The 27565-nt window shown below is 36.0% G+C and overlaps 1 protein-coding gene across 1 annotated transcript in view; it reads right to left on the bottom strand.

The window, feature by feature from the left end:
• SPAG16 (sperm associated antigen 16) overlaps nt 1–27565 on the bottom strand; it is an 818550-nt gene that overhangs the window by 386463 nt on the left and 404522 nt on the right. The window contains exon 4 of the mRNA XM_032277663.1: nt 6655–6781. Within this exon, the coding sequence (XP_032133554.1) occupies nt 6655–6781 (127 nt within the window). The remainder of the gene's footprint in view (nt 1–6654; nt 6782–27565) is intronic.

A 27565-nucleotide genomic window follows, 5' to 3' on the forward strand; every position in this document is an offset into this window, starting at 1 on the left:
AGTCCAGCCTGAACACTAGTAAGTAAAGACTATCATACCTTTTTTTCCTTTTAGAATACTGTATTTTTGTCAAGGGATCATTTGCAGTTCTGATAGCTGCTAAATCCAATCATAGATCATACTTGTGAATCATTGCACTACAGTCATTAATTAAAATTAATAATCAGGATTCCTTGAAAATATAAGCACATTGAGTCATCTTCTATCACTGAACTGTCATTTTAATGTCATTATTATATTTTGGTCAGAACCAAACAAAATTAGAGGCTATAAAAGAATCATATAGACTTTTTAATATTGCTAATTATATCTTTCTGCCATTATTTTTATTTCAGGTGTATATATAAATCATTATATACATAAAATACCAGCACAGTAGTAATTGCTTAAAACAATTTTATAAAAAATAGTTTGGAGGCTACTGTGGTAGAAATCCAAAGGGACTAAGTGGATTAATAGAGGAATGGAAATGGCCAAAGGCATGAAGAAGGAAGACTGTGGTTGGAGAGGCAGCCTGCTTTCTCACGCTGTCACTGACCACTGGGCTGTTCTTGGCAACTTACTTTACTTCCCCCAGGGTCCACTTTCTCAATTGTGAAATAAAGATAATAATGGTACCCACTGAATCAGATTCCAGTAAGATATGTAGATTTTGTAGGTAAAATGATGGCACAAAGTATACATTCAATAAATGTTAACCATCAATCAGCTCTTGGGAGAGTCAGTTTTGGCACAGAAAAGCCAAAGCTATAGTTATATAGAATATATTGCAATTACTACATTATTTTAAGATCATTTACCTTTGTACCTTGTTCCTGAGAGTCTGTGTGTTCACTGAGGTCAGGGATTCTGTCACAGTCACCTCTCTAGAACCTAGGATGTTGCCTAGCACACAGATCTCCAGTTAATATTACTAAATCAAGTATGGCTGAGGAATAAAAGAGAGAGGTGCAAGCTTTCCCTTTGTTTCCACATTCTGGCTTCTGTATAATATCAGGCTCCTCTAATAGTTCATCAGATCCTGTCTGGAAAAACCAACAGGCCTATGCAGGGTGCAGGCTCAACTATGGAGTAGACGTGGGTCTGGCACTAAAGAGGAGCCAATAGGTTAACTCTGTGTGAGTTCCTAGTTTATCCACTTTATAGAAACTCGCAGTGACAAGTTATTGGATCTTTTGGCTAAAGCTAAGTCAGGAGAATGCTGTAAGCTAGACAAATGCCCACAGTTTGTCTACAGAGCAAGGCATGGCCACTAAAGGCAGTCCAGGTCATGAGCCCTTGGTGTCTGACTCATGGCAAGAGACAAAATGTCAGCAACTCTGTTGCCAGCCCAGCTCTGACACAACTCATAGAAGTATTATTCATTTCATTCTCATTCTATGTTTTACTGTACACTGAAAACATCCTTCTCTTTAAAAAAAATTTAAAAGCCTTAATATTTTCATTAGGCTTGTGGATGACTAACAATCTCATTGCATTTATTTTAAACAGACTTCCAAATCACTGGATGTACATCGAGACTTTTCATGCTGTCTTTTAGGAAGGCCTCATAATTTTTCATTAAGTTTGCTTTGTGATATATCACTTTCTGACAATAAAGCAATCTTATTTTTCAATTTTAATAAAATAGTTTTATTGTTTTATAACTTTGAAGAAAAATGCATGCAGCCCTGTAAAACTGAGCAATTTCATGAGTTTTCAAACTGCAAGTTATTTTACAGCCTCCCTTTGGTAATTATAGAGATTTATATCCCTTTCCTCATCCTCTGCAAAATTCAGAGCTGATAAGTCCAGTTGACTTAGAAACTGACTTAGGCCTCCACATTCATTATCTTTGTTAATAAAGGTGTTAGATGAGATTAATGATTTAAAACTGGTGTATGTTTGAGAGTGGGAGAAGGAGGTTTAAAACTAATTTATAGGAATACAATCCACTGGTCATTTTCACATTTCATCAAAAAATAATTTTAGAGGGTGTCTCAATAGTAACTGATCACAATGAGCGGACAAAATGTACCATTACTGCTTTACTAATAGAGGAAAGTCATTAATCTCCTTTTACGTCCAGATTTTCAGTATAACCTGACAATTTATCATGTATCAAGGAATTAACATATTTTTAAAATTATAAAGAAGAAGTATGCCACTGCACCATGGATTCAGTTGATGTTGCAAATCAAATAATGCCGTCCATAACAATATGTTATACAGTTCTTATTATTACAACATAGAAAAAACTTTAGCTATTTCGGTTACCCTTTTCAAAATCTCTTAATATTTAACTAAAAATGTAAATTTATTTTAACTTATTTGTGGCCATTTGGATAAAAACTAATAATTCCACATTATATAGACAACATATAACACATGTCTTTGTCTTTTAAAAACAATGTATAGAAAAATACAATTTTTAAAAAATTTGGGTGATTTAAATATTTTTATTCTTTTTTGTTTTTTAATAAATTAGGTACATCTGAAATGAAGTCACCACAGCTGCCTAATACAATGTTAGTGGAATGATTCTGTTTAATTATTGGATTATCATATTTCACTTGTAGAATTTTATATCAATACTTTAGTTAAAAATTTACATTATTTAGTAATTAATAACTTAAATGAGTTTCCTTTTGTATTATGTGCTAGTTTTCTATAGTACATAGCTATCCATTTGATTTTTTTCTACTTGGTCTGAAAATATTTTTAGAAAACAAACTCATTAAATGAACTGTATTTCTCATAAATGATGCATTTATCATATACTTATAATATTTCATTTAAAGCAAAATATTTTAGAGCCACTTTTCCAGTATTAATTAATATAAAGCTAGCATGCCTAATAATAATAAAATTGCAATAATAATTCTAGTGATATAAATTTTAATTTGCCATTAAGTCAACTTAAAAATATGTATGTTGATTAAAGTTATACAAATGGGATTCGCAAACCGTCTATGCTCTTACATTCAATGCATATACAATTGCACTATGCTGAAGGCACTGTGCTGTGCTGAATCTCTCTTTTTCTCCTGACACCATGGTGAATAAGAATAAGAAAGAGCTCACAACATCAGGGCGGAAGGTCACCATGAATAAACAGCTGCTTGCATTCAAGGCACATATATATGAGAGGCAACTTTTTAAATTAGAGCAGTTTTACTTCTAAGCATTAGTGCTTCTATTTTTCACATAAGAGAAAGTAAATAAGAAATACACTTTCTTAGGACACTCAGTTACAGCACTTGAGAGAGAAAGCAAAAAAAACCTTGAAGTCAATAGAATTTTGGTCACCGCTAAATTAATATTTTCTCTATGGATATTCCTCTACCAATCACTTTTATACACACTTCACAACTAAGTTTTTAGGGTGAAATGTATTGAAATCTTGCTTTTCCATTGAAGCTCCATTAGCAGGCACAAACTCCACTGCATTAATGTCTAAGAAGCTATTTTAAAGCAAGAAGAAGACTGTGAGACCCTTGTACCCAACAACAAATCATCATGATTTTGTTCTTCAGTCATGTTTGATGCACTCTTCCCACAATGCCCCCTTGACTTCTGCTTCCTCAGAAGTTTACATCTATGCAACATGTAAAGTTGGTGACAAAGATATGGGTACCTTTACCTCAGATTTTTCTATAAGGTGTGAAGCCGAGGATATTCTGTTCTTCACATATCCTAAATAAATTGGTCTCTGAGGTCTAAACAGCCTCACATACTGAATTGCATCCCTGCTAAAATCATCTGTATGTCCATCACCATATTCCTTTATTTATGTCAATCGTGTTTTGTTTATGGGAAATAAATGGGGAGAAATTACATTTCTCTTTCTTATTGACCCAGGAATCAAAATTTATGAATATTTATTTTTTTATAGAGTCAACTGGAGCCGTTTTTCTTGTAATCTTTATAAAATATTGCTAAGAATAATATGGAGGCCTTGTTTTACACATATTGGCATTGTTCAAGTTACAAAAATCTGTGCTTAACAAACTCTGTGTTATCTCTTCTCCTTCCTACATTTTCAGTTCATCTCCCTTGATCTTACCCATAAGCAAATAAACACGTTGTATCCTACTTGAACAAAAGTTTCCTTTATTTGAACTTAGAGCTACAATCTCTTCTCCTGTTCATCTTCACAGCCAAACTGTTTGAAAGTGTAGTCCCTACATTGTGTTTACTTTGTGATATGGTTTGGCTCTGTGTCCCCACCCAAATCTCACCCTAAATTGTAATAATCCCCACATGTCCTGGTAGGGACCCAGTGGGAGGTAATTGAATTAGGGTGAGTTTTTCCCATGCTGTTCTTGCAATAGTAAGTTTCATGAGAATTGATAGTTTTATAAAGAATTGCCCTGCACATGCTCTTTTGTCTGCTGCCATGTAAGACGTGACTCTGCTCCCTCATTCACCTTCTGCCATGCTGTGAGGCCTCCCCAGCTATAAGGAACTGTGAGTTCATTAAAACTCTTTTCTTTATAAATTACCCAGTCTTGGGTATGTCTTTATCAGCAGGGTGAGAACAGACTAATACACTTTTCTTCAAATCAAATTCACTCTTGAACCTACAGTAATCCAGATCTGTCCAATTTTAGCTCTGAAAATCTCTTGACTCAGGAAAACCCTCATTCCTAGACAAATTGGAAAAGTTGCTCACCCTAAAGTCCTCCTCCTCCCATAATCTTCACCTCTAATCACTCTTCAAATTCTGATAAAATTCCTATCTTTCATGCATTCTCTCCTTTCATCTGCGTTTCCTAGCTCAAATTCTCATCCACTCGTATCCTGTTATATTAGATTCCTCACAAGACTGACTCCCTTACTCTGCTATCAAACTCATCTTTCTAAAAAATAAGAAATAAAAGTAAAATGGTAAGGCCCTCCCCCAGCCAACTGAACAGAGTATCTCTTAGCCGAGGGGACCCCAGAGTAACTTTGAAAACTGAGCTCTTAGCCAGGACAGGATGATATTCAGACAAGCTTCCTTACACTCCCTCCCTTGATAATGACCATTAGCCTCGCTTCCCTAAGGGCTAAACATAAACCAGCCCTTTCTTCCTCTACCTCCCTTTTTCCCTCCAACCTTTCTTTTCTTGTCGTTTCTTTCTTTCTTTCTTTTTTTTTTTTTTTTTTTCAGATGGAGCTCTGCTTTTGTTGCCCAGGCTGATTTTGGCTCATTGCAACTTCCACCTCCTGGGTTCAAGCGATTCTGTCTCAGCCTCCCAAGTAGCTGGGATTACAGGCATGCACCACCACACCCGACTAATTTTGTATTTTTAGTAGAGACAGAGTTTCACCATGTTGGTCAGGCTGTTTTCTAACTCCTGACCTCAAGTGATCCACCTGCCTCGGCCTCCCAAACTGCTGGGATTACAGGCATGAGCCACCGTGCCTGGCCAAAACCAACCCTTTCAAAAGACTCCAATACTGATATCAACCAGTCACCTGATACTGCCCTTCCTCTTTTAGGCTGATAAGAGACCACTGACCATGAAGTGGTTCTGGCCAGTCTGTGGAACATGTGCAGAAAGGGTTTTCATGATCTTTACTTCACCTTTTGATGTCAGGTGGTTGAAAACTTCAACCTTGGATCATGCTAAAACTGTCATTTTTGGTGCATGGGACCCATGAAGGGGCATTAGTGTATATCGTGCATGTACGTGATTCACCTTTCATCAATAATCATGACTCCTCTTCAAGCTTATGAAATGTTTGGCCACCCAGCTCAGTATAAATTCCTGTTCCCTTTGCTTCGCCCTTGAAGTATCTGTTTCTGGCTTCTGGCTGGAGGCTATACTTTCCAGCTTGTCAGAACAACCATGCTGCAGGCTATAACCCCATATAAGGAATTTCTTTTTTAATTGGATGAACCTTCAGTTGACAAGGCAAATCTTGTCATTCTTCAGTTGACAAGGCAAATCTGATTACATTGCCCAGTTTGCTTAATGCTCTTCAATTCCCTCAGAAATCGTTTAAGACTTTAATCAAATACTCCATGATCTTTTTTTTTTTTTTTTTGGTCTCTCTGTACACTCCTGCCTATCATGCCTCTTTTTCCTTAAGCTCTATCTATTTGTATTATTACTGTCAGAACATGTCATTGCAGCCTCACATCTCTGTGATTTTGTGCACATACTGCCCTATCCTAGAATCTATCCCTCTCCAGATGACCTATACATCCTACTCATCTTTCAGATCTTAGCTCAAGCATAGGCTCCTTTGAAAGCCATCCATATTCTTTCAGCAGGTATGGGTTCTCCTTCTTGCTTTCCCCTGTACTTACACAGTCTTCCCTTTTATTAACGCATGTCTTATTTCATCAAAATAATGTCGTTTCTCTTCCTTTACCTAGCTACAAGATCCTTAAGGGGAGGAGAGTGTGTGTTTCCCTTTGTTTCCTGTGAACCAGCAGTTTCTATCTCAATAAATAATTGTTGAATTAATGTTTCATGAGATAATTTTTTTTTACCTGATCACATTTGGGAGGCAGAATGAATACAAGTGCATAGAAAGGATTTTGTAATATGAACTTTTTACTGTTCTTTTGCCAGAGATGCCCTTGCACAATCACTTTTTAAGTCACATTCAATAGCCAAAGAATGACCAAGAGTAATTAGACTTATCAAAACCTGGGAGAAAAGTAGATGATTTGCTTACCGTTCTTGCATCCCATAAAGACAGGGACTTGTCTGCAGAACCTGTCAGAAGAGTATTGGAGAAAGGAAAAAACTCAATGCTGTTCACAGAATCTGTATGTCCATACAAAGTACATCTGCATCTTTCACTGTAAAAAAAGAAATTAAGAATTTTAGAAGTTCGTATCTATGCTGTCTGTATGATGCTAATAAAAATATTGTAAGGATCTGAGGCATAAAGTAATTTTATTAATGGCAAAATTTTTACAATAACAACATTTTAAAAGTAAAACTCTATAACTACCTATATTCACAGCACTTTATAAAATTAGTAGCATAAAACTAAGCTTAAATTACCTTCGGTTTATGGAATCACTTGGTAAAGGCATCTTTATACTACCTCATTTATTCTTTGCCATGAAGTGACAATATAAAAATTATCCCCATATAATAGAGAAATATGTTAAGACAATATTGCATGAATTCATAAGGCCAAATAAACTTTTTCAGTCATGACTCAATTGTTTCTCAGGTTTGGTTATATACTGGAATCACCTGAGATACTTCAGTGGCTACCAGAGACTGGGGGAGGAAGAGGGGAGAAGAATAAGGAGAGATTGTCAGTGGGTACAAAGTTACAAACAGATACAAGGATTAAATTTTGGTGTCCTGTTACACAGTAGGATGATGTGACTATGGTTAACAGTAAAATACTGTATATTACAAAACAGCTAGAAGAGAGGCTTTTGAAAGTTCTTGCCACAAAGAAATGGTAAGTGCATGAAGTGATGGATACACTGATTCAATCTCTCCACACCACAGATATGTACTGAAACATCAAATTGTACCCCATAACTTTGTACAATTATTAATGTACTGATTAATTAAACAACAAAAAAAAGATTAAGAATAAGAAAAAATACTGATACCCAGTCTCAAGCCCTGGACGTTCTATGCCAACTGATGATGGAGGCTGGGAATTAATTAGTGGATTAATGCCTCTCCTAGTAATTATAATTTACCTTTAGGGATGAGAATTTAAATCAGTGGTTTTCAAAGTGTTTTACCCAGACTAGTAGTACCACTGTCACTTGGAAACGTGTCTGAAATCCAAATTCTCAGGCATCATCCCAAACCTGTTGAATCAGAAACGCTGGAGGGATCCCCAACAGTCTGTGTTTTAGCAAGCTCTTCAGGTGATTCTGATACATGTTAAAGTTTGAGAACCACTATTCTAAACTATTAGAAATGACTGAGAAGAAAGGGACAACTGCAGCTGTGTTTCATGCCATTTTATGAAAGGGCTGTTTCTTAATGAAACAGGGTGTACACATAGAACAATGTCACTACCCGTGTAATGACTGATTGCTCTTACGTAACTTTATTTATAAACCTATTTTTAAAATAGAGAACAAATAGAATCAGGATAACTAATAAGTACTCAGAACAGAGGAGTCAATATAAATGTATTCCTAATATAATAACCAGACTGTTGGCCAGGCGCGGTGGCTCACACCTGTAATCCCAGCATTTTGGGAGGCGGAGGCGAATGGATCACCTGATGTCAGGAGTTTGAGACGAGCTTGGCCAACATGTTGAAACACTGTCTCTACTAAAAATACAGAAATTAGCCAGGCGTGGTGGTGTATGCCTGTAATACTAGCTACCCGGGAGGCTGAGGCAGGAGAATTGCTTGAACCCAGGAGGCAGAGGTTGCAGTGAGCAGATTGTGCCACTGCACTCTAGCCTTGGTGATAGAGAAAGACTCCCTCTTATTTATTTATATTTATATAGATATTTATAAATAGATATTTATATATTTATATATATATATATATATATATATATATTCAGATAGTTAATATATAATTAACGATTTCCTCTGTGGCTTGAACCAAGCCATGTACAATAATACAGCGTAGTGGGCAAAACTCTGCAATGCGAGCCAGGAGACTGAATTCCAGTCCTGACTTTGGCAAGAACTACCATGGTGCCCATAGATAAATTGTTTAATTTTAGTGGCAGTAAATTTTCTTCTTGTGTGAATGAAATTTACTTGATGCACTCAGTGATCTAGTCCAGCTCCTCTACATTGTGAGATCAAGGTTAGAAATGTAAAATGGAAAGGCAGAAGTCAACTTGAGTACAGTGTATATGAACTGTAAGAAGCAAAATATGCTCTTCTCTACTAATTTGTTGGCATTTTTGAGACATCAAAAGATATTAAAATTTGTGTGTATAGGAATATGTATGTAAATAATTTAGCAACACTACCCCTTTCTCCTCAAAGCTAAGTATTATAGTAATAAATATTTGGAGCAAGAATATAAAATCAGTACGTCAGGAATACTTTGTGTTAGTTTTCTTCAATATTTCTGAGAAAGACTGATAACATTTTAATCACTAAAATTGATGATGTGTATACCAGGGGTCAACAAACCATGACCCTGAACTGTTTATTTTTGTAAATAAAGTTTTATTAGAATACGCCAATCTGTTTACACATTGTCTATTGATGCTTTCCTAATATAGTACCAGAGTTGCATAATGGCAACAGAGACTATATGGTCCACAAATCAAAAATATTTCTTCATAGCCCTTTGGAAAAAAGTTTGCTGAGCCAAGATACATACCAATATATTTGAATATTTACAAGTATACTTGGGTTTTACTTATGACATTTAATCTTATTTGAGAGGAGTGCCAAAACTTACATAGTAAGTTATTTTCTTTTAAAAAATTATTGATTTTGTTTTTAAAAATTACTGTTTTATATACAAATTTTATCTGCTATTTTAAATTAATCTAAAATATAATTACAAAAATGTTTAAAGTTTCTATTCCAAAGCCTACTGTCTTGAAATAATTATCTTTAAATATTAGTATTATTATTCTAGTTATAGCTCTATGGTGAGATAGAGAGGTGAGGTAGGAGAGGGAAGAGAGAGACAAAAATTAAGAATTATGCATCTATTATATTAAAATGGTAAATTATTAAATTATATGAAATTTAACAATAAAATATAATAAGTATAACTAAAGGCATTGCTGAAAGTCAAGTAGATTCTTATTACAAGAGCTATCACTATCTAAATGATGTCATAAAGAAAAATATTAAAGCACGTTATTTTAATAACATTTCATTTATAAAAAGCATAGTGAAAAAATGAAAATAATGTATTTCTATTTCTCCCACTCTCTTTTTACTCACCTCTGAAATTTAAAAAATCTTACTATTAAGTTTAGAATGTCAAAAATCATAGCATATTTTGATCTGCAATCACAAAGCTCATACTCAGTGTCCCTCCTTCCCCATCTTCCCAGTGTTTTAATATATATTTCAATTAATCATCTGCATCACACTTTTATATAGTTTCATGACTATTCAGTAGGTCAACAGCAATTCTCACTGGTTATAATTTTTTGGGTCACGTGACCTACTCAAATGTTTGTGGAGAAACGGTTCACTGTCACATTAACGCAAAGTCTGAGGTCAGTCTAATCTCTACAGTCATGCCCACCCAGTCTCCTCTGCAGCCCGTTTGCTGTTTATGCCCAACAGCCTTTATAGTTCTTTAACAAATACTGAAGTTGAGAAATGTTAGCACAGCATGCCTTAATAGTAATTTCCAGCTATTATTCCTAGACTTCTATTATTCTACGCAAGTTTCTTCCCTTGTGTCTTTTTCTTCTTTCTCCTCAATTTAGTCCGTTTATTTTGTTTAGGAAGACTATGTTCTTCTCTGTCTCATTTGCCTTTACATTTAATATTTTCTCTATAATTCTTATCTTTTTTATTTTTAATATTTGTTCTTTATAACTCTCAATTATGTTTATTCTCTTTGTGTGTTGGGTTGGGGGAGGGCAATTGAAAGCTTTTATTTCTGTTTTCTAGTTCGCTTGTTTCCTGATCTTTCTCAATCTACTTTTCATTTGTATCTATTATCTTATGAATCATAATGAAATATTTTAACTCTTCTGACATTTTGTTATATAAAAGCAATTTAAAATATCGCATTTCATTAATCTGTTTGCAAATAGAGTAATTTTGTCTGAATTACTGATTCCATATCTTTACTTAGGCGATTCCTTTATCCACTGCATGTTCTTCACTGAAATTTGGGGTTTTATTCATTTAGTCTTCCATTTTTGCAACACTTTATAAATTCTAGTTGGTTTCTTTTTATTATGATTTATGAAGATAGCTATTGGGGGATGGTTAATTTTCTAAAGATTAATGGCAAAATGTGAGAAAATTAATTGGCAGAAGGAGAAAAAGGCACTCCTGACTTCTATTCAGATTTGTGGTCTCCCACAAAATCTTTTCACCTCGTGTACTGTTGATTCAATACGTGAAGTTTATCTCTTCTCCATTTTTTTTTTTTGTTTTACTTTCAAGTGTAGATGTAGTATGTTGCAATACCCCTTGTGTCATTCTCTCTGTTTTAACTCCCAATGCCCCTGCCTCCCTCACTACCCTTATTCTGCCTCACCTATGCCAATCTGCTTTATCTCTTTTATCTAAGAATAAAAATGGCTAGTTAGGGTTTATGCTTCCAATTATGACAGAGTAATCAGTTTCTCCACTTCTCTATTTTTTTTTTTTTTTTGAGACAGGGTCTCCCTCAATTGCCCAGGGTGGAGTGCAGTGGCGTGATCTTGGCTTATCGCAACCTCCACCTCCTGGGTTCAATCTATTATCCTGGCTCTGCCTCCCAAGTAGCTGGATTACAGGCATGCATCACCACGCCTGGCTAATTTTTGTATTTTTAGTAGAGACAGGGTTTCACCATGTTGGTCAGGTTGGTCTCGAACTCCTGATCTCTTGATCCACCTGCCTCAGCCTCCCAAAGCACTGGGATTACAGGCAGGAGCCACCACGCCTAGTCTCTGTACTTCCCTTACAATAAGCAACTGTAAAATTGCATACATTATCTAAAGTACATTTTTACTGGCATTAAACTAAACACAGCACAGGATTGTAATCCTTAAGAGAAAGAAAAAACTCAAAATGAGCTCTGTAACCTCCATGACTTTCTCCATGACTTGGATGTACTTTTTTACTATTAAATACAGAAATAGAGCCCAGCAGAACTGTAGTTTCACTGGGCTGAGAAGCGGTGAGAAAAGCCTGGGCTGCTGAGTTAATTAAAATTTGGAGTGTAGAGTAGTTGACAAAAGGGAGCTGAGCTGGAAATGGCAGTAGTTTGTGTGAGGATTCACCATGAATTTTGGGCCAAGTTCTAGATGGCATTTTCATAGATTCCACCAGGTCTAGCAGAGATTTCCTGCTCTATGGTTGAGAGATGAACAGTGATATCAGAGATTAGCTACTGCTAGAGGAAATACCCTGGAGTTTAATCCTGGGTCAAGTGGAGAGAATTTACTGTGTACCTCAGTCTCTCAGTTGGAGATTCCAGAAAGACTCCACTATAGGAGTAAGGGTCAGGTTCATAAACTAAGTTCAAAACAAAAGTAGAGTTCTCTTACCAATGAATAAAACCAAGCCTCAAAGGGCAAAAATTGACCTTCCCATAATTAAACTGCTCATTACAATAGAACTCACTACCTTCTCTAGGAAGACAACCTAATATATATTTCTCAAAATTAGTCATTAACAACATCCAACATGTATTTTTTTTTAATTATTTTTGAGATGGAGTCTTGCTCTGTTGCCCAGGTTGGAACGCAGTGGCACAATCTTGGGTCATTGCAACCTCTACCTCCTGGGTTCAAGTGATTCTCCTGCCTCAGCCTCCAGAGTAGCTGGAACTATAGGCCTGCATCACCATGCCCAGCTAATTTTTATATTTTTAGTAGAGACCAGGTTTCACCATTTTGGCCAGGCTGATGTTGAACACCTGACCTCAAGTGATCTGCCCACCTTGGCCTCCCAAAGTGCTGGAATTACAGGTGAGACTCACCATGCCTTGCCCCAGGATGTAATTTTTTTAAATGCTACATATGTATATATGTGAAGAGGTAAAAAACATAAGCCATTCACAAGAAAAATTATATATATATATATATATATATATAAAATAGTAACAGACTCTCTGAATCAAACATTGCAAATCAAAGACCAAGAGTACAAATGATTATTATTATGTTCAAAGATTTAAAGGAACATATAGTTATAATGGGTGTACAGATAGAGAATCTCAGAAGGTAATTGCAAAGCATAAAAAGGAGGTCTATGAACAAGTGGATAAGTATATGTGAAGTTAAAAAGTTAATTGTGTGAGCAAAATATCAGATCGGGTAGTAAAGGAAAAGAAAGTAGTGACAAAGAAAACAGAATAACAGAAATGATCTGATTTGAAGAACAGAAAAAATATTGAAAACCATGGATTACAGTCTCAATAATCAGTAGAAAAATATTATAAGGTCTAACATAAGTATAACTGTGTTTGAAGAGAGGAGTGAAGAGAAGGATGAAGGAAGATAAGGTAGAAATATTTTTTGCAGAAATAACGGCTAAAATATTCCACAATTTAATGAAAAATATAAACACTGATTATATAAACAACATTCATATCAGTATTCACATCAAGATTGAAAAACCTCAGCAAAATCCAAACATGCTTAATAACTGATAGAATGCATCTAAATATATAATAGTCAAACTGTCCAAAACAAAACATAAAACAAAATCTCTAAAGCAGTCACTGATAAACATATTGTGTAGAGAGCAATTATACAAATAGCAACTGACATTTTGACAGAAATAACAAAGACAGAATCACCTTTTTGAGGACTTAGAATTCAATATTTAGCCAAGAATGCCTTTGATCATGAGAATAAAACATTTTTAGATAAATAAAAGCTGATAAAGTCATTGACAGCAGACCTTTTCTACAATAAAGGCTGAAAAGAAGTTATTCAGATTAAATGGAAATGATGGAAACATCTGCATATAAAAGGAATGTATATCAAACCTTTTAATTTCACAAATTTTTTTGTAGAGATAGAGTCTTGCTATATTGTCCAGGCTGGTCTTGAACTTGTGGCCTCAAGAAATCCTCCAGCTTTGGCCTCCCAAAGTGCTGGGAATGCAGAAATAAGCCACAATCCATGGCCATATTGTTTTGTTTTTTTAATTGAGGCATTGTGACTTGTAAAGAATTATGCTCTCACCTTTAAAAAATTCATATACCAAATTTCCCATTAATTAAACTAAAAATTCTTTTCATTTGCAGTTTTATGAGTATATTTTAGGCAAATGCAACATTATTATAAATATAAGTACATTTGTGTTATTATAATGATAATCTAACAAATGCATATACACATAGAATGTATAATCTAGTAATATTTGTTCCTATGTTTATATCGTATGCGCTATTGGTAAAATACTGTATGCATTCACAATTTATATTCAGGCTTTGTTGTCATTAGCTCCCAATTAAATTATTTGGAAGCACTTTATATTCATTTATGGTGGTGTGGGGGAAGGAGCAATTCTTCAAATGATATATTACAGCTCACATAGTTTCCCAAACAAAATAGAAAAGCTAGGTCTTCACATAGCTCAAGAGAAGGAAGAACTGCTCAAGAAGGTAAGAAATCTGCTCATGAATCAGTGGCTTAAGGTGTGGGGCATCCCTGGCAGACAGGCTGAAAGAGCAGGCTTGTGAGAGTTTAATTAGCTGCCACGGAAGGAAGGCCCATTCAGAATTTCTTTGCAAGGTGAAAATGGACTAAAGTGATGGAGCATGACAGCACCGCAAAGAATGAAAATGATTTGTACATTTCCATCAAAACATAAACACTGAAGTCCCATGCAATTTCTGTTTCTTATCTTTTTTTTCCTATCATTTTTTTAGGAAGAAGTTAGTTCACAAGTAATAGCTCTTTTTTAACCTACCTCTTGGTTTTCCTTTATTTCCTTTGGTCCCCTCTCTATTCTTTCCATGCTGCCTTAATCTGTATTTCTGGTAACTAAATGATACATATTTCTCTAACCTTTCAACTTGCTGTAAAGCAGATTTGTCTACTCTTCCAGGTCAGATATTTTTTTATTTAAAATGCATTTCCCATACATATGCTAACACTAAAAGGACACTGTTTTAACACACAGGGTTCCTTTGGGAGACATTAAATTTTAGAGTTTTTATTTCCTTTGATGTGTTTGTTTTAATACTACTATTATTGAATACAAAATTGCAACTTAAAATTCAGGCCTGTATGAATATGCAGGTCAATAAAATGTGGCTAATAGAATTATGAGACACAGATATAAAGGCAGCAGCAAGATATTTTTTAAGTGAGCATGAAAAAAGAATAAAAATATCTAACCCTGTTTTGAAAGAGAATACTAGAATTCATTACCATATTAACCATTAGTAAGAGCTGGATTTTAAAGAGTGTTTATATAATTGAACCAAAATATAATGATAAAATCTATCATAAGCTCATCTGAAAAAAAATTATTTGTGAAATACCTAATCTAACAATCCAAGGTGAACGTAAGGAAACCTATTTAAATCCCTAGACTGCAATTCTTAACATCCAAGTTCATCAGGGATTTTCCTGACCTTCTAGTTTTCTGTCAAGGTTTATATATAAGCTATTTTTAAAATTCACAAAAATTCCATACCTTAGCCAGGCAAAATCGTCAAGTGACACCCAAATTTTGACTTCAAAAGTCAAGAATACTTTTATAATGAAGACATTTATTTGTTTTATATTACCAAAAATCATTCAGTTGGATAGTTAGTAGAGGGGGCGAGATCCAAATAAAATCTACCATGGAGACTGCCGCAGGCTCTACTAAGATTCATGACAATCTGTGTCTGCATGAAAATCATGTGGTCTGAGTATCTCACCCAGGCTGGGTCATGGGCAGGCCACAGCTCCTAAACAAAAGAAATCCTTGGCCAAAAATTTCTCTATGATAAAATATATTAATAAACATTGTCCCCAAATGGTCATAAAAATCCACCTCAGATAAAAGGCAGACTCCTAACAACCTCAAATACCTGGAACACAGGCAGGATATTGGGTCTAAAAGCAAAAGGTAAAAAAATAAAACGATCATAATAGAGCTAGAAATTCAGAGTGCCTTCAAGTCTTCACTCAGCCTTGTTAAGTAGTCAATTGAAACATTTTTTGCAAAGAATATGGGTGCGGGAGGGCTGGGACTAAAAGGCCAGGGTAGCACACACTTAACAGTGAAAAAAAGTTGAAGCTTGGCAGTAAACTGGAAAACTGAAAGTATAAAACAAAAAGAAGACCAAATATTAAAATAGCAACCTGAGGCAGGCTGAAAAAATCCAAAGGAAACAGTTTTATAACTCAACAGTTCCTACATTTTACGTTATAGTTTAAGCAGACATTTATTGACACTTAGTGTTCTAAGCAATTTGCATACATTAAATGACAACAATGTGAAAATACAATCGACCCTCATTATTTGTGATTTCATATTTTTGAATTTGCCTACTTAATAAAATGTATTTGTATTGACAAAGATTCTCTCTTTGACCAAATGCTAGCCAGGCTCTTCTGAACTACTTGACTAGGTCTCAACCTTGGCCTGTAAAATCTACAGGCTGTCAGCGCAAATGAAATTCTCCCACCCTCCTATGACAAGGCTTGAATAAGCTCTAGATCAAGCCTGCATCCCTAGGATGACCCCAGTCCCATTTAAGAGCCTGCTTGGGGAAGCTCAAGACTGCCAAAAGAATTGACTATTCTAGCGCACACCTGGTGATAAGCCCCTGACACTCTTTTTTTGAGCATTTACTACATAGGGTTTACAATTGTAGATCCTTCCTTTATCCCTTTGAGATGCCTTTGTATCTCCTACGATTGGGGAGTATCTTTCTCAAAGGACCTGAAACCCATTCCTTTAAAATGTAATCATCAGGAGGAGAGAGCTTGCCTCCCAGTCTCTGCTAGTGGACCAAACCATTCACACTGACCAATCCTTTGTAATTTTTCACCACCCTGACTCTACTGAGTCCCTGCTCATCCTTCTCCCTAGTCCCCCATTCTCTCTTTAAAATGCCCAGTCCCCTTTGTACAAATCTAAGTTGAGTTAAGGTCATGCTGGACTCTCTTCCCCTCTACAGCAATATATTAGTGTTCAGCTTTGTTGATATTCAACAGTAACCCCCTCCCAAATTCTACTCATGGCCCTTTTTGCTTGTTTGTGAACACAGGCTGTGCAGAAGCATAAAAAATTTGAGTCACTTGATGTACATGTTCCCAGTTATGTTGAAACTAGGAAAAGTTCTGCTTTTGTGTTTCAACTCTCATACTATAAACAGGGTTGCTTTAACAGTCTATTTATTGCTGTGTTTTTCATGCGTCTGTCCTTTTTTGTTGGTGATTTTGCTATTTGAAACAGCGCCACCCCCACCCTCCCCCTCCCCCTCCTTCCTCCACCCCCCCACCCCCTTCTCCCAGCCCCCCCCCCCTCCCCCCTCCCCCCCCTCTTTTTCTTTAGAAATTGCCCAGTCTCAGATATGTCTTTATCAGCAGCATGAAAATGGACTAATACACACAAACGCTAACTTTACTCTAAAATGTAAAATAAGAATTTGTGTATTAATGAAGAAATAGTTTACCATTGCATCCTTATTTTATTTTACTTTCAGAGTAAATTGAAATAAGAGTTATTTATGGAGGCTTTTTACAGAGGTCAGGTTGGCTGCCTGTCATCTGTACCATCTAGGCATGTACTATATATGCCATAATCTCAACTGGCTTAAAATATTATTTTCCCTGAATATTATAAAGGAGAGGAAGAGCTAAATGTGAAATGTCACATTGCTGAGTGATTCTCTTGGTTTGGGCTTCTGAAAGTTAATAGACTAAGTAAAATGGTTACAAACACTTTAGAACCTGTGCCTTATGATGTGGAACTATGAAAGTCAGTCTTTCATATGCCTGAACCCCAGACCTGAGTGAGAAGGAATGAAAGCTCATAGTTTCAATCATAGAGTGCTGCTTTTTAGTGTTCTGCAGTTAGGTCACTTTTAGCTTCTCAAAATTCCATGACTTAAAACCATCAAGTAACCATTTAATATATATAACATACACACACACACACACACACACACACACACACACACACACACACACACACATATGGTCAACGAAATTGTTTTGAAGCATATATTTCTTAAGAAAAACTTTAAATATAAAATAAATTAGCTTTAAAGATGATTAGGAATAACTTCTTCTTTAACTATAAGCTGATAAAGAAGTATAACCTTATATACTCTAAATTTAAAAACTTCTTCCAAAATATTTTCTTCAAACTTCTATCAAATAATTTAATGCAATATGTTCACAAGTAGCCACAATGATACATTCGAATCTTATGTCTGTTTTCCTTTCCCTATCAACCTCCCGAAAGAGATCTCAGAAAGCAGATCTCGAGAACAGGACAAGTTAGTGACAAAGGCAAGATCTCTAGCCCTAGTAGTTTGGTTCTTACAGAGCAGAGAGCCCAGCAAGCATAGAATAAAGGAGAGAAAGCCTGCCTGAAATGAAGGCAAAAATGCTTAGATTATCCAGGGGCTGGATTGTCTGAGAAAATATCTGTTTAATCCACCTGTTTTCTTATGCTCAGAGCTTGCTTTCAACGCCCAGTATCTTCTGACCATAAAGAGCTTGAAAATGGAATGGACCTACAACATCCATCACACTGTCCAATCATCCTGTTTATTTCCTTTATGGCACCAATCAAGCTGAATTTAGCTTCATTATTTACTTATGTTCTTTTTCCCTCTTACACTTGCCAGCCCTGTGTAGAGTTAAACACTCCATGAGGACTCTGGCCTTATCTGTCACAATCCATCACTTAACAGTTATACATAGCTAGTCCAGAGTGGGTACTCAATAAATATTTATTTTTAATGAAACTATAAGTCTTTGTGTTCTCTGAAGAGACACCATTACTTCCTGTATTAGTCCATTTTCATGCTGCTGATAAAGACATACCCAAGGCTGGGATTAAAAAAAAGAGGTTAAATACAACTTACAGTTCCACACGGCAGGGAGGCCTAAGAATCATAGGAGGAGGTGAAAGGCACTTCTTGTATGGTGGCAGCAAGAGAAAATGAGGAAAATGCAAAAGCGGAAACCTTTGATAAAACCATCAGACCTCATGAGACTTATTTACTACCACGAGAACAGTATGGAGGAAAATTCTCCAGGATTCAAACTGTCTCCCACCAGGTCCCTCCCACAACACGTGGAAATTATGGGAGTAAAATTCAAGATGAGATTTGGGTGGGGACAAAGAGCCAAAAAGTATCATTCTGTCCCCGGCCCTTCCAACTCTCACGTCCTTACATTTGAAAACCAATTATGCCTTCCCAACAGTCCCCCAAAGTCTTAACTCATTTCAGCATTAACCCAAAAGTCCACTGTCCGAACTCTCATCTGAGTCAAGGCAAGTCCCTTCATCTATGAGTCTGTAAAATCAAAAGCAAGCTAGTTGCTTCCTAGATACAATGGGGGTACTGGTATTGGGTAAATACAGCCATTCCAAGTGGGAGAAATTGGCCAAAACAAAGGGGTTACAGCCCATACAAGCTTGAAATCCAGTGGGGCAGTCAAATTTTAAAGCTCCAAAATGATCTCCTTTGACTTCCAGGTCTCACATCCAGGTCACGTTAATGCAAGAGGTGGGTTCCCATGGTCTCGGGCAGTGCCACACCTGTGACTTTGCAGGGTATAACCTCCCTCCTGGCTGCTTTCATGGACTGGCATTGAGTGTCTGTGACTTTTCCAGGCAAATAGTGCAAGCTATTCTGGGGTCTGGAATGACAGTAATTCTCTTCTCACAGCCCCACTAGGCAGTGCCCCAGTAGGGACTCTGTGTGTGGCCTTTGATCCCACATTTCCCTATCACACTGCCCTAGCAGAGGTTCTCTATGTGCACCCTACCCCTGTAGCAAACATTTCCATACATGTTCTAAATTTAGGCAGAGGTTCCCAAACCTCAATTCTTGACTTCTATGCACTTGCAGGCTCAACACCACATGGAAGCTGCCAAGGACTGGGGCTTGCATCCTCAGAAGCTATAGCACAAGCTCTATGTTGGTCCCTTTCAACCAAGGCTGGAGTGGCTGGAATGCAGGGCACGAAGTCCCTAGGCTACATACAACACAAGGACCCTGGGCCAGCCACATGAAACCATTTTCTCCTAAGCCTCCCAGCCTGTGATGGGAGGGGCTGCCATGAAGACCTCTGAGATGTCCTAGAGATATTTTCCCATTGTCTTGGGGATTAACATTCAGCTCCTTGTTACTTATGCAAATTTCTGCAGCTGTCTTGAATTTTTTATCAGGAAATGGGTTTTTCTTTTCTATCACATTGTCAGGCTGCAAATTTTCTAAACTTTCATGTTCTGCTTTCCTTATAAACTGAATGCCTTTAACAGCAACCAAGTCACCTCTTGAATGTTTTGCTGCTAGAAATTTCTTCCACCAGATACCCTAAATCATCTCTCTCAAGTTCAAAGTTCTACAAATCCCTAGGGCAGAGGCAAAATGCCACCAGTCTCTTTGCTAAAACAAAAGAGTCACCTTTGCTCCAATTCCTAACAAGTTCCTCATCTCCATCTGAGGCCACCTCTGGACCTTATTGTCCATATCACTATCAGGCTTTTGGTCAAAGCCATTGAACAAGTCTCTAGGAAATTCAACTTTCCCAAATTTTCCTCTCTTCTTCTAAGCCCTCCAATCTGTTCCAACCTCTGCCTGTTACCCAGTTCCAAAGTTGCTTCCACATTTTCAGGTATGTTTACAGCAACACCACACTCTACTGGTACCAGTTTACTCTATCATTCTGTTTCCATGCTACTGATAAAGACATACCAGAGACTGGGAAGAAAAAAAAAGGCTTAATTGCACTTACAGTTCCACACAGCTGGGAAGGCCTCAGAATCATGGAAGGAGGTAAAAGGCACTTTTTGCATGGAGGCGCAAGATAAAATGAGGAAGATGTGGACACGGAAACCCCTGAGAAAACCTTCATATCTCTTGAGACTTATTCACTACCATGAGAACAGTATGGGGGAAACTGCCCCCATGATTCAAATTATCTCCCACCTGACCCCTGCCATACATAACACATGGGAATTATGGGAATACAATTCAAGATGCAGTTTGGGTGGGACACAAAGCCAAACCATATCACTTCCCGATACTCAACCCTCAATCTGGTGTCCTTGCCTTTGGAATTTATCTTGAAATTTTGAATCTGTTGTTTAAAAATATGCTAGCTGAGATCTATTTGGATTTTAGTTATCTTAAAAGAGAAACGGTCACCTGATCAACAGAAAGGACAATAATTGATTGCCCTGTAAAGACTATAGAAACTGCCAGAATTTTAGTTTTTATTTTCTCATCTAACAGTATAATTCAATTAATTGAAATTACTAATTCACGCTCTTGTTCTTAGGAATGAAAGCGCCTTAAAAGTATTAAATTTTTAATCTCTGATTACCATCCTTGATGGTATCAATGTGATGGTTCCATTTTTCCATTGTGTTGCTGTAAAACAAGCTTGTCCAATCGATGGCCATGGGCTACACGCAGCCCAGGATGGCTTTGAATGTGGCCCAACATAAATTAGTAAAGATTTTTAAAACATTATGGGATTATTTGTGATTTTTTTTTAACCTCATCAGCTATCATTAGTTTATTTTATGTGTGGCCCAAGACAATTCTTCTTCTTTCAATGTCACCTGGGGAAGCCAAAAGATGGGACACTCCTTCTTTAAAATGTCAGTAAAAGAGCATTTTTAAATGTCTGAATGAGGATATGAGCCACTGGTAAAAAGAAAGTGGGAAAATATATTAGTACTAACAGGAGACCTTCAGTTTTCCCATAGCATATCAAGTACCCAACATTACTCTTGACATTTTACCATGTTTTTGTGGCCATCATATGTCAGAAATGACTTTACACAAAAATGATAAAATAAGAAATTTGTTTTGGGAAAATTAGTTCCCCATTGTCTCCCTCTTTCTATTATGTAGGCCTAACCCTTCAGAGTTGAATAAAAGTTTTATGGCAATATTTCACATTTAATCATATTCAACATCTAAAGGCCAATAGTATATTGTATAGTCTCATTCCTGAATTCCAAGTATATTTTCTTTTATTCTTACTCTTCAATAAAATCTGTAACAATTGTAAGCAAGAGTGAAAGATGAGGAATACTGAGAGGAAAGTATTGAGGTTATGTGAAGCTATCAAAGGAAGAAAATTAAACCTCGCTTGAAATTCCTAAGTCAGCATATGTTTTTTATGAATGAACTCCCTAAAAATGAAAATACTAAAAATGGTAAACATAATTTAAACACAGATTATTTTTCTCGATTAGTTAAATTTTTCCATTTACCCAAAAGATGTCGTCCCTCTTTCCAGACCGTAGAGCTTTCTAGCCATCTAACAAGAATACAACATATGAGAAAAAAATATTTTTAAAAAAACAAAAACCAGGCAAACCTAGAAAGGGCAGATGGCTTAGAACAGCATTAGTAGGAGAGCTTCCTGATTACTTAAGTACCTGTGATTCAATAACCAATATTTATCTGCCTTTATTCTATAACTCTTTATACTGAGCACAGTGGCTACATTCTGACTTTTCCTGACAGTCCTAACTTTATATAATTTTATGATTTTCAATAAATATAATACATCAAATACAATGTCTTAAATATGATTTGATTTCTAAGTATTTGAAATAGTTACATGCATAATGCACAAATCAGAATTACGCTTTTTGTCAGAACTTAGCCATTAGGTATCTGCCTTAAAATTGTATTTTGGAATTAATTTCTTCATCATCAGTATTCCTGGTGATATAAATGTGTGAGATTATTCCTCAATGGTAATATTATTTATTGAAATACTAATTTGCATTTATACTCCTGGTGGTTTCCCCCTATTTTTTCCAGTGAAGCAGGGAAACAGGCTTTGTAATTCCTTGCCTCTAGAATATTGGATGGACAGAGGCCAGAAGCTACCTGGAGTCAGAAGTGCTTTTCATCTTTTGTAAAACTCTAAGCTCATGCTAGTTATCTCTGAAAGAAGAGAAGACTTTAGGGAAGCTTTCAAGGACAAGGAGAAGGAGTGAGGTAGAGTCCCTTGGAGTGGGAAAGGGGTATGTATGCTTGTCAGCCTCTGTGAGAAGAAAAGAATTAAGTATCACTCCATTGCATTTCCTGGAAAAGGTAGCCAGATCTCAGAGGGAAAGCCACATAATTCATTTGAGAGGCTGGATCCTAGTTCCAAGTTTCACCCTTCTACCAAGGATGGCCCATGTATAACAACAAAATTAGTCACATTACCATGAATCTGGGACATTAAACATTTATTTCATCAGTGGGCAGATGACCAATAACTAGGAAAGGCTCCTGATTACCAATAACTAGAATAAGGCTCCAGGAGCTTGGCAACATCATAGGGAAGAGATACCCTAAGAATAAGTAAGGCAGAATTTCTAGCTAAACTTTTAAGAAAGAGAATCAAGTCTAAATTAGCTTGATTTCTAGAAAACAAGAAAATGTCATATTTCTTACGTAACTGATTTGTAGGCAGAGATTCATGTGTCATGAATATACATGTATTCATCACATATTTAAAAGTAATTCCATATATGCTATTCATGGTAAGAAGAGAGAGGAGTTAGGAAAGGTAAAAGCAGTGTTTTCTCTGCTGTACTATCAGCACAGCATGGTGCTCTCAAACTTTAAGTCTGCTTTTCCTGATGTCCCCTTATACTTCCTTGAGGCTCCCCTGGGCTCTTCCTCCATACAAACCCACCTGCAGATAGTCCATGATACTAGCTAAACCTGTTACAGATTTTCCTGCTGTTTTTAACACACATTTAAACTTAGTGGCTTCTGTAACTCATCATTCTTAAGTCAGGTTTTGCTGAACAACTAGCTAATTTAATAATTTATGCTTATGAAATGAGAAGGACATGTTAGACATCTTCTCAACTAGCATCCTCACGCCCATTTCTCTTAAGCCCATTCCATTCAAAGCCTATTTTTAATGTTTACCTCCAAAATACCATAATAAATAATAAATACCATAACTAAACTACCTGGTTATTCTTTTATCGAGAGAAATTTTTCCAATTGCAGGGCTCTTAGAACATATAAGAAAAGACACAAATAAGATAGGGAGCTGGTGGAAAAATAAATATTCAGGGTTATACAAGATCTCGTAATAACCCTTAAATTATATGATTAAGTGAATTACGTGTCTTTGGATTTGTTCTTTATAATAAAACAATTTTGCTCCATTGGTATATTTAAGAAAAGTGTATTCATTTCCTTTATATTGTAGCTGTAATATAGAGAACAAAATTCAGAATAGATGGTATTTAACCAATGCAGTCATGAATATATAAGCAAATCCATTTAATCTCAGATCCAGTGAATGAAAACAGAAGGTTTAATAGTAATTATTTTCCCCTAATAGTATACAAAAAAATATAGAAAATCAATTTCTCCCTCTGAAATACCTGTGTGCATAATAACTGAACTGTAGGACACACAACTTGTAACAGGATCTAATATTTTATCTATAGCTAGTTAATGAAATATGAATCATTCTGTTGACCAGAATGATATGACGTAGCATATTTTTAAGAATCTTTTAAGAATCTGTAATCTCACCTTCACTTTATGTATTCAATGGCCTCTTTATTTCATATTGAAAATTAAGTTCTCTTTTTTCTTGATAATTCATTTAATATTTCATTAAAATATGTCACGTAGCATGTGTCCCTCATCGTTACCACGAATTATGTTAAGGCACACTGCCTTTTACTGCCATCACAATGGATATTCACTCCTCCTCCCCATAAAAATCACACAAATGGTGAACTAATTGATACTTTTAAACAAAACTATTGTCTGTAAGAAATTGAAGACCAAGTTTGAAAAAAATCACACACATGCTTTCCTTTGTATTTGTAACATCATATCACACTAATTTTTCTCAAATTCTACCAATGATTTTTGTATCACAAATTGATCTGTCAAAATCATAATAGTATTTGTATCCCTCATCCACCATGTGCTTTTTACCTCTCATGTGTGATGTGCCCAAATCAGAGACAGAACTTTGTAGTGAGCACCCATACAGAAATACAACAAAGTGGCCAGCTTAAGATATTAAAATGCCAGTTTGCTTTATGAGGTTATAAATATGTCCTATCATGTCTTTACATTTTATGACCTCTGTTTTATTTCTTAGTAGATTTACATATACCATATCCAGTTATTCATGTCAAGAATTTAAAACCACCAGTATTTCAATAAAGAAGCGCATCCTATTACTTTTTACTATACTTTATCTCTGGATTCAATATGTTTCTTAAACAAAACCTGAATTTTATGTGAGAAAACATTGTTTTCCTATTAAGCAAATCTTTCTTAAAAAGCCGTATGGATATTTATGGAGTCAGGATTTCTTTCTCTTAAAGTTGTATATCCCTTATTTTTCGGCCTGAACCTAGAACTGGGCTCAATGTAGGTATCATTTCCAGAACAAATATTGGGATTGGATGGGCAGTGCTATTATAATTATGCCTTAGGGCATTTAGTTGTGACTATCTTAAGAACAAATGTAGTCAACAAATTATTTGTACATATGCAAATGATATAGTGACAGTAGTCCTGTTGAAATGATTTCTGCTATTCCATTTAATCCTGTGCATATGGCAAAATCTTTTGCACTGTGTGATTGGGATATTGACCTTGATGCTTCCTAGTCATAAGCATGGGTCTGAAAAGTGTGAATTATGTCAGGCAATCACTTCCTCACAAATGCATAAATAAACTAATATACCTTCTCCATGTCCTGTCCTTTGAGTGTTAGCGGCAGCTGCTACCTGCAGGGTGTCATTCTCTGTAAGCTGTCTCTTAGATTCATGCTGAGCATACTCTTCTGTTTAAATGAGACAGTGAAGCAGCTCAAACTGCTTGCTTCAAGTCAACATGATCCACTTGTATTTGTGCCTGTCACTTCTTAGCTCATTATGTTGCTGTTAGTTTTGCTTGAAGTATTTCGTTCAGCCTTTTGGTATGACCACCCTCCTTCAGATAGCCACATAATTGTTTTCTCATTCAGGTGCCATCCATTTTCATTACATGACCGGTTAGCAGGCTGAAAGTTGGTAAAGAGGACTTATATGCCTATTAGACACCTATATTATAAGACCAACTTCTATATGACTTTGTTCTATCATTTGTATGCATATAAGTTCATCAATTCATACAAACCAATCATTGGGCTTTTGTAATTAGCACTTATTTTGTTCGGCTAAGTAACTTGTTATGCAGTTTTTGAACCTATTATTTGGTACTAGCCTGCCTAGTTTCTTCAAGCAGTAATCCTTAATTATATTAAAAACATCATCAAATTTAAATAATGTTTCTTTAAAAAGCAAATATGTTTAAAGTTCCATCTACTGTATCAAAATGAAATTAACAGATAATAATTTTTAAAATGTATATATTAATCCAACTGTAATGTAAAAAACATAGTAAGTAATACATATTGAAAAAATATTTTCACAATATAAATTCTCAGGCTCAACTATACTAAGAGACAATGATGGAGTCAGTGGCTCATGCCTATATCTGGAATCATTCATGATAGTTGTGAAAATCATAAATGCAAACAGTTAAGGTGTACTGGGAAATTCAAATTCCAGTGGCATTACTGTCACTGAGAAGAGTTTCTGCAATGCTAAACAATTCTTGGTAAAGCTGTGGTAAAATTCAGTAAAATATTAGCTTGATCCAAATAGTAGTTGCATTCCTGGAAAACAGTATGTAGTAAAACTTTGTAAACAATGCATTGTGTTTATTTCTAAAGTGGACTTGGGTTCTAGGCTAAAAATAAAATTTGAAAATAAAATGTAAGAAAAGTTTAGAAATTTATTAACTGGCTTTTTCTTTATGAATATGCACAAGGGCATTCTGTAGTACCATGGGACATAAAACAAGTCTTCACTATACAGGACTGCCTGAAGCACAGCAACACGTTTGGTCTACCTGGTTCCAGCCACTACATAACAGCAGTGCCCATGAATCACTGAAACAAGGAAAAACAGATAAACAAATCCTGAATCATCAGAATGTCCCCTTGAAAGTAGTACTGCCCAATGTCCTGGTGAACCACTAGATTAATTATTACACTGACTTTGCCATTTCTACAGCTCAGTGTGTTGCTGGTAATGACTTGGAAATCTACCCATCCAAGGTCCCAGGAAAGGCGATTTCACATTTTTACTCTCCTTTTAAATCAGTCTAAAATATAGACTGACTGTAGCTAGGTGTGTGACTCATGACTGCCTCCTCCCCAGCAGTTGGAGCATCAGGACAAGGTAGAAATGCAGTGTGGGACAAGTGAGGTGGTCCAGGAGCACCAGGGAATGGAAAACATGGATTCAGATGAAGAAATGGAATGTGAGGATGCCAAACCATAAAATAGCGGATATAGAGAAGGAAGAAACTGGGGAGACCTCTACCTGCTGCCATCCCTATAAGCTACTGCTTTTGCTGTTTCCACCAGTCAAGCTCATGTGAGAAGACAAAGTGACTCATGTGGCAAACTTCCACAGCTGTTTTACAAATTCCATATGGGGCACCTTTTTCAGTGGCTTCTTAGAGATATTGAGCAGACATACACTTGAACCTTAAACAACATGGGTTCAAACTATGTGAGTCCACTTATGCATAGATTTCCCTCCTCCTCAGCCATCCCTAAGACAGCAAAACCAACTTCTGTTCCTCGTCCTCCTCAGCCTACTCAACGTGAAGACAACAAAAATGAAGGCCCACTTCCACTTAATGAATAATAAATATATTGTCTCTTCCTTATAATTTTCTTAATAACATTTTCTTTTCTCTAGCTTACTTTAAGGATGGAGTATATAA

Source organism: Sapajus apella, unplaced genomic scaffold (assembly GCF_009761245.1).
Source record: "Sapajus apella isolate SASKATOON/1434 unplaced genomic scaffold, GSC_monkey_1.0 scaffold10, whole genome shotgun sequence".
In the NCBI taxonomy this organism is placed as follows: Eukaryota; Metazoa; Chordata; class Mammalia; order Primates; family Cebidae; genus Sapajus; species Sapajus apella.